At 40.1% G+C, this 6,970-nt stretch overlaps 1 protein-coding gene across 6 annotated transcripts in view; it reads right to left on the bottom strand.

Moving 5' to 3' along the window:
• Window positions 1-6,970, bottom strand: part of nedd4l (NEDD4 like E3 ubiquitin protein ligase) — a 38,396-nt gene continuing 31,426 nt past the window's right edge. For all 6 annotated transcript variants that reach the window (XM_008326068.3, XM_025062122.1, XM_017038711.2 and 3 more), the window contains 13 exons: window positions 6,673-6,731; window positions 5,864-5,929; window positions 5,381-5,610; window positions 4,623-4,744; window positions 4,433-4,503; window positions 4,181-4,276; window positions 4,015-4,088; window positions 3,863-3,923; window positions 3,487-3,546; window positions 3,052-3,159; window positions 2,016-2,112; window positions 1,805-1,877; window positions 1-1,694 (listed from right to left, as the gene is read on the bottom strand). In XM_008326068.3, coding sequence (XP_008324290.1) covers window positions 1,592-1,694; window positions 1,805-1,877; window positions 2,016-2,112; window positions 3,052-3,159; window positions 3,487-3,546; window positions 3,863-3,923; window positions 4,015-4,088; window positions 4,181-4,276; window positions 4,433-4,503; window positions 4,623-4,744; window positions 5,381-5,610; window positions 5,864-5,929; window positions 6,673-6,731 — 1,220 coding nt within the window. In that variant the 3' untranslated portion in view covers window positions 1-1,591. The remainder of the gene's footprint in view (window positions 1,695-1,804; window positions 1,878-2,015; window positions 2,113-3,051; window positions 3,160-3,486; window positions 3,547-3,862; window positions 3,924-4,014; window positions 4,089-4,180; window positions 4,277-4,432; window positions 4,504-4,622; window positions 4,745-5,380; window positions 5,611-5,863; window positions 5,930-6,672; window positions 6,732-6,970) is intronic.

Here is a 6,970-nt window from a genome sequence, read left to right on the forward strand (position 1 = left end):
ATTCATGTCCAACAATTTAGCAGCAGCCCAGACTCTCTCTATATTGCACCACATTTGTGCACTAAATTGAATTAAAAAATAAAAATCACATTCAAGTTAACGAAAGAGACGACGAACAGGCGACACGACCTCCGAGTGATCTATAAAGTGCCCTTCAGGATCAATGGTGTTAGAAAACTGGTAGAAACAGAAACAGGAAACGTTTTCTGTCTAACAACCGTGCTGCTTTATATCCACTGATAATCACAGCTTTTCTCTCAGACACCCGCATGGACGCAGCGCCGCTCCAACGCCGTCGATCGGTAATACTTCTGTTAAATGTAGTACATACATATATTTATATATGGTAAAAGAACTTAGAGCGTTTTCTTTTTTTTTTTCCTTTCTCTCTCTCCAGGAACCATTTACAGGGTTATGAACAGCAACAATCATATGTTAATAGAATCATGTCTCATAGAAACTACGCCCCAAAACTTTTGGATTACCCTCCCCGCCCCCCCGACCCCTGACTCCCGAGACCAGTTACACGTTCAAATGACTCCATAGCAAACACAGGTTACAATTTCATGCTGTTTTCATAGCACTACAATAATAATAATAAAAAATAAACCATTGTATTTACCACATTTGCTATCACGGTAACAAATGAAACGCGTAAGTCGTTCCCAGAAAAGCCAGATTTACACTTTCACATATCATGGAGAACTTGTCAAAATAGTAAACAAGGTTGTTTTCTCAGTACAAATACATTAAGAGTAGTTTTTTTCAGCAAGATTTATACTAATGATTAAAAATGATATATAGTGGTGAAAACTATAAAATCATCCTGGGGGGGGCAGGGGTTACATACGCCCCCCCCAGCTTTAATCCTTTTTTATCAGTTGGTAAAAAAAAAAAAAAAATGACCATGTTCTACAAAAAAAGGCCGTCATTTTCTGATCACACAACTGAACCAAGGCGCTACGCAGGGGCATGTGGCCGATTTTTCCTGAAATGTGATTGGCTAGCATTCCTAAGGTTATCCGGTGTTGGTCTAAGGATTTGAGAGTGTTGTGATCATAGTGCCACTGTAGTTTCTTATCCAGTTTAGAGAAGTAGTGCAGGTAGGAGCCGGATTAAGGCCATGCTGAGACCCTCTCACCGAAAGGTGAGGGTTCGAATACTGTGTACAATATGGAGCTGTTGAAATGCATTAGTGTTTTCCAGCACTGTAGACCTCTACAGGACGGGGGGATGGGGTGGGGTGTACAGCAGGTCAGAGGTCACGCCTTATCATTTATCACTCATGCTCATCCGAAACTGATTATGGCGTTTGATGCTGCACCAGTCTCGTTTTTTTATCACCCCCCTTAAGGAGGGAGCGACCCACACTGAAAAGATATGAAGACGTCGGAATATCGGCTTCGGAGAGTTGCTGTACAGTTTTCAAACGGCCGTGCTGTGGTATGTTGACGACTCACAGACAGGCATTACGGTACGACATATTCGCACAGAACTTCTGCATCAGCCGGTTTGACATCCCTGTAGGTTTTTGTCATGTCTGGTGTGATTTTCCTTTTCTTTAGTAAAGGTCGGTAGTGTTCTCTCTGCTTTAGTCGACTCCCTCGAAGCCCTGTGCGTTTTCCACCGCCATGAGGAGCTTCTCTCTCAGGTCGTCGAAGGACTCGTAGGTTGGCAGATCCAAACGGTTGAAACTGAAGCAAAGAAGTTTCAGTGGTGGTTTTAACGGAATTGCATTACAGCCATATGTGATATTGACAAGACAGGTAAACCACTATGTGTGTGTGTGTGTGTGTGTTCTCACCATGTATGGGCTCTTGGCAACTTATCCGGTGTCCCCCACTGCTCGATTGTGAACAGCTGAGGCCCATTTGAACCTGGCATAAAAGAAATAATGTACAACAAGTGACAAATGAGACGTGAAGTTTAACCTCAATGTCAATAGAAAAAAAAAGACAATTAATTACAATGAAAAAAAAAAAGTCTTCACAATTGACCAACATTACTTCACTAACCATACAGCTCAGCGAAGCCATTCATTGGCACCCGAGATGTTCCTGTAACAAACTGAAGAAGTCGGATTCTCTTCTCAGCATCCATCAACAGGACGACCTGTCAGAAAAAAAATGAACTTTGAAGGGTTTTTTCTGTGCACTTTCATGAACACTGCATGTGTGATTAGTCGACAACATTAGTTGTCACGTAGGTCACCCCCTGCTATATAGTACCTAGTATTATGTAAACACATAATGAACCTATATACATATATAAATATATTTATATATATATATACATATATGCATACATACATATAAATATATATATACAAATATATGCAAACTATGTTACATATACTGTATATTTATATCCAGACAATATATGTATATACATGTACATGCATACATACATGTAAATATATATATAAATATATACAAATATATGCAAACTATGTTACATATATATTTATATCCAGACATTTACATACATATATGAACATATATATCCCCATGCTGTACATACCAGAGTAACACTGTTTATTGGGGGGGTAATAAATTGAATTCTAGACATTTTAAGAACATCTTTCACACATTCCACAGCTGTTCCCAAAATGCATCACTGCCAACTGCTGTGGACTTTGTTGTACTTGAGAACCAGAGGCACTTCACATTACATGTATTCTAAATGCACTGCACTAAACCCAGAACATTTGGTGAAGCTACAGCAGTACAACAGTGGGGACATGTCGTACTCTTGGTCCAACTTCACACACGGTGGGGACAGTGGGGTCGTACTCTTGGTCCAACTTCACACACACACTCCGACTTGTCTGTCTCTGTGTGTGTCTGTGTGTGTGTTAGTTGCACACACACAGATGATAATCAGAGCTGGACCAACTATCTGAGGCTCTTTCATCAGAGCAAACAATTCTGTTCATTCCGACAGACTTTGATCTTCAAAAGCAAGGCCAGCTGGAGCTGCCATGAGGCAACAAGACGTGATGTTGTGTTTTTATAGGGAGTCAGGGGTCAAAGGTCAGGGTTTGACACTAACCTTCCAGAACCACTGTATCACAGGATGGTTTGGACAGTAGCCGTTTTTGTAAATAGTGTGTTGTCTCCAGTCGTTGACGTCGACATCACCCAGGCCGCACATGAGAAGCTGCACAGACACAGAAGGGACGGAAAACCAAACATTACACATTTTCTATTATTTCCTTATCGATTTTTCTTTTCTTCAGATGTTCGCGTGATCTAGAAAACGGCAGATCGCTTTAATTCTGCGTTTACGTTGACCCTTTTGTCGTTAGTATTACACAACCTTAAGATAAACACAAACGCATACACACACAAGTTTACTATCGCAGACGATTAGGCAACAGAGCAAATATTTTATTAAGAGCCGCAGGTCCTGCCAAAGCAAGTGAACCATGATGCTCAGTGTTGAAATGTCAGCATTTGTTCAGGTGTCCTACAGAAGCATCCTCACCTCCAGTTCATTTTCATCAAAGATCTTGATCAGGTCTATTTGGATGAGTTCAGTGAATCCCTGGACATTAAAAAAAAGAAACAATGAATGAATGAGAAGTGACTGTAACCATGTGATTTAAGAAAAATAAATCATTATCATTAGTAGTTTAACGAAATATTATGCACATTATTGAAAAAAAACATGTCAGTAACAAAGGTCTAGGTTAAACAAAAAAAGTTTGTCTGAGGTCTAGGTTAAACAAAAAAAGTTTGTAAATGTTCCCATTTGAGGGGAATCAATAAATTACTTCAATTCAATCTAATAAGGCCTCAACTACACGGAGTCTGTGGTAACGCTGCCCCCATGTGGTGACAGTATTATTGCATGTAAATACCTCCAGAAAAGCATTCATCTGCTTCTGGACCCGATTGACGAATCTCCATTGGATGACCAGGCTGTTGGAAGAAAAAAAAATAAAAATCATCCCTTAATTTTTACATATATGTAATAATTTTTATAAATTAATACGTTTTAATTGTTTCCTACTCAATGTATTCCTGTTTGTTGCAGTTGGTCACCACCATGTCAGAGCCACTGGGCTTTAGGTCGACCTGATAAGTCTGAGGGGGAAAGAGCAACAGATACATCAGAACCAATGGGCAGAGTACGCCTGCTCATTACTACTGCAGTACTGGGTTCAAGCTTTACACACCTGACCGAAGTTGTCCTCATCGATACAAAACCTCAGGTCCAGCTCAGTGGGGTCATTCTCCAGAATCCACTTCAGAGAGTTGTAATATTCACTGTCCTACAGAACAAACAGAGATAACGTGGTCGTGACATTGGAGTTTGACATTTTGCCTTGAAGACACTTATCGCACAGCTGTACAGTGACTTGTCTGTTGGCAGATGAACCAGTGACTCAGAGACTTTGGGTTATTACCTAACCGCAATAAAATCTTACCACTGACTCCATATCTTTAAGAGAGATTTGTTTCCCCAACATCATCTTGTAAAACGGTCGGATAAAAAATCCTAAAGAAGAAAAAGTTGTTGTCACATGTGCAGACAAATTGTCTCACAAACAGCTGTGAAAGATGCATTTGTGGTCTAATACTTTGCCTAAAATGGAAACAAAGAAAGGAGCCGTTTACCGTCCAGCAGTTTTCCATGATACACAGCCATCCCGGCCACTCGTCCAATGAACTTGAAGTAGGAGAGGTGATCCTCGTTGCACAGGCCAGAGTTGGGATTGATTTGGAGAGTGTAGTTGTCCCTACAAAAGACCAACACAGACAGTGATCACAGGTTCTAGACCATGGACCAGCAGGAACACAGGTACTATATTCCTCCAGGTGTCATCCCTGAACGAGTCACCGTATTTTCTGAACTATTAGTTGCTCCGGAGTATAAGTCGCACCAGTGCCCTCTAGCGGCTGTCAGTGCAAAAATAACGAACATGTGAAATTATATATTTTAATACACAAGCCGCACCTGAGTATAAGTCGCAAACGCAGCCAAATGACTGGAAACAAAACTGCGACTTATAGTCCAGAAAATACGGTAATAAAAGGAACCAGTAAAGTGAGACAATTCAATGTAATTTGTAGGTTAACACTAGCTCGTTTACACTAACAACAGCTCTACTAAAAACTATGACACATTTAAAATAAAGAGTTTGGAAAATATGATTCAACAACAACAACAACTAAAAGGTGACGTTTCATGTACGTGGGAAAGCATTTGTTCCAGGATGGCTTGTTGAATGGCAGGAAAGGTTCATCAGAGTGGAAGGAAACTTTACGTCTCATGGAAACACAATGCAACCCTCCCCCCTGTACCTCACCTACACATACAGTATGTGGTGAAGGCTTTGAGTTCTGTCCCCTCACAGTTAGGTGCTGTGACTTACGTGGCAGAATATTCGAACAGGCCATAGTAAGGGTTGAACATCTCCTTAGATAGAAGGAAGAACCACTCTCGGGCCACGCCCCCATAGTCCAGACCCTTTTCTGACTCAAACTCGATCCACAGCCGTGCCTTCAGGACATCTGGCCTCTTTAAAGACATTATGCGACGGTACGACTCCTCAAAAATGTTGTTTCTGTGCAGCTTCATTTCAAACCGGTTGGGAATGTCAGCCTTAGACAAAGAAGACAAGAAACGCTGTAAAATACTAATGATGTGGAAAACGTAAGAGACTCAAAGCATTTCACTCCTTTATTTCCCTCCTTTAAGCTCAAGACGCAAAACTGCAAATGTCAAGTTTTACTTTTTAACAATAGCGTCGATTGTAGGCAATTCATTTATTGGTATTTATTATTGTTACTGCAAAAAACATGAAATAAAACACAGAAATGAAGAGCTAAAAAAAGACATCAAAATCAACACTTACAGGTTTTTTCAATTTCTTCCTGAAGTAGTCGTATTTCTGTTTGAACTCTCTGGAGTATGGAACAGCCTGCAGCGACAGATAAAACACACATTAGCGCTGCCAGTACAGTGAATGTGAACTAACACAAATATTTAAATAAACAGCATTGAGTACAGTATGCAGTCATCAGAGAGAATAAACAAGTGCGACAGAGAATACACTTCAGAAGTGACTCTGCAGTGACAGTAGGGCTGGACGATGTGGACGAAAAGTAATATCTCGGTATTTTTTAAGCTGAATGGAGACACTCTATATATATCAATATTTTTTTGTGACATAATTGGAGCTTACTCCACTCTATATATATCAATATTTTTTTTTTGTGACATAATTGGAGCTTACCCTAAAGCATAGCATTTTAGATTTTCGAGTTCACATTTTCGAGTTCACTCTGTATAAAATTAAAGTTGAACAAAAAAAACGTTCTAATATATGAAATAAAAATGGTCCTTAAATAAAATAAAACAAATCTCTTTCCTTCACGACCAAAATACACAGATGCTCCAAACGCTCTGTTTAAGTGCCTTAATCGTCAGATTCTCACATTTCCGACGGTAATTGAACGCCCCTCATTACAAAAATAAAATCGTATTCATTACATCACATTTAGCCAACGCTTTTATCCATATAACTTCAAATGTTATACATGTTATGGAAACACTGTGGAACGTCAGCATGTGTAGTAGACTAAGGCTGACGACATGTGGTTGACAGTAGAACTACAGTGTTGAAGGAAGAGGCCGCGGCTACTGTGTAGCAACACTACTCACAGGTCCTGTGATGGCGGGACTCTGCAGACGGGGGTCCTCCCACTGTGTGTTTTTTGTATCTGATGAAAAATAAAAATAGGATGTAAACACTTAGAGTGCGAACACCGGCGCCAACATTAGCAACAGCATTTCTGGTACAGGCTAACGTTGTCAGTGCCACAAAGAGACTTCTGTACCGCAGCACTTCAAGTCCATGGTTTCACCTGAATGAAAACATGTTCCCACATGGATGAGATATTAAGTATGATTTAACTACTGGATGTCATTTAAACTGCACCTCTCAGATTTGTGTGCTCTA

Source organism: Cynoglossus semilaevis, chromosome 14 (genome assembly GCF_000523025.1).
Source record: "Cynoglossus semilaevis isolate Cse_v1.0 chromosome 14, Cse_v1.0, whole genome shotgun sequence".
Lineage (NCBI taxonomy): Eukaryota > Metazoa > Chordata > Actinopteri > Pleuronectiformes > Cynoglossidae > Cynoglossus > Cynoglossus semilaevis.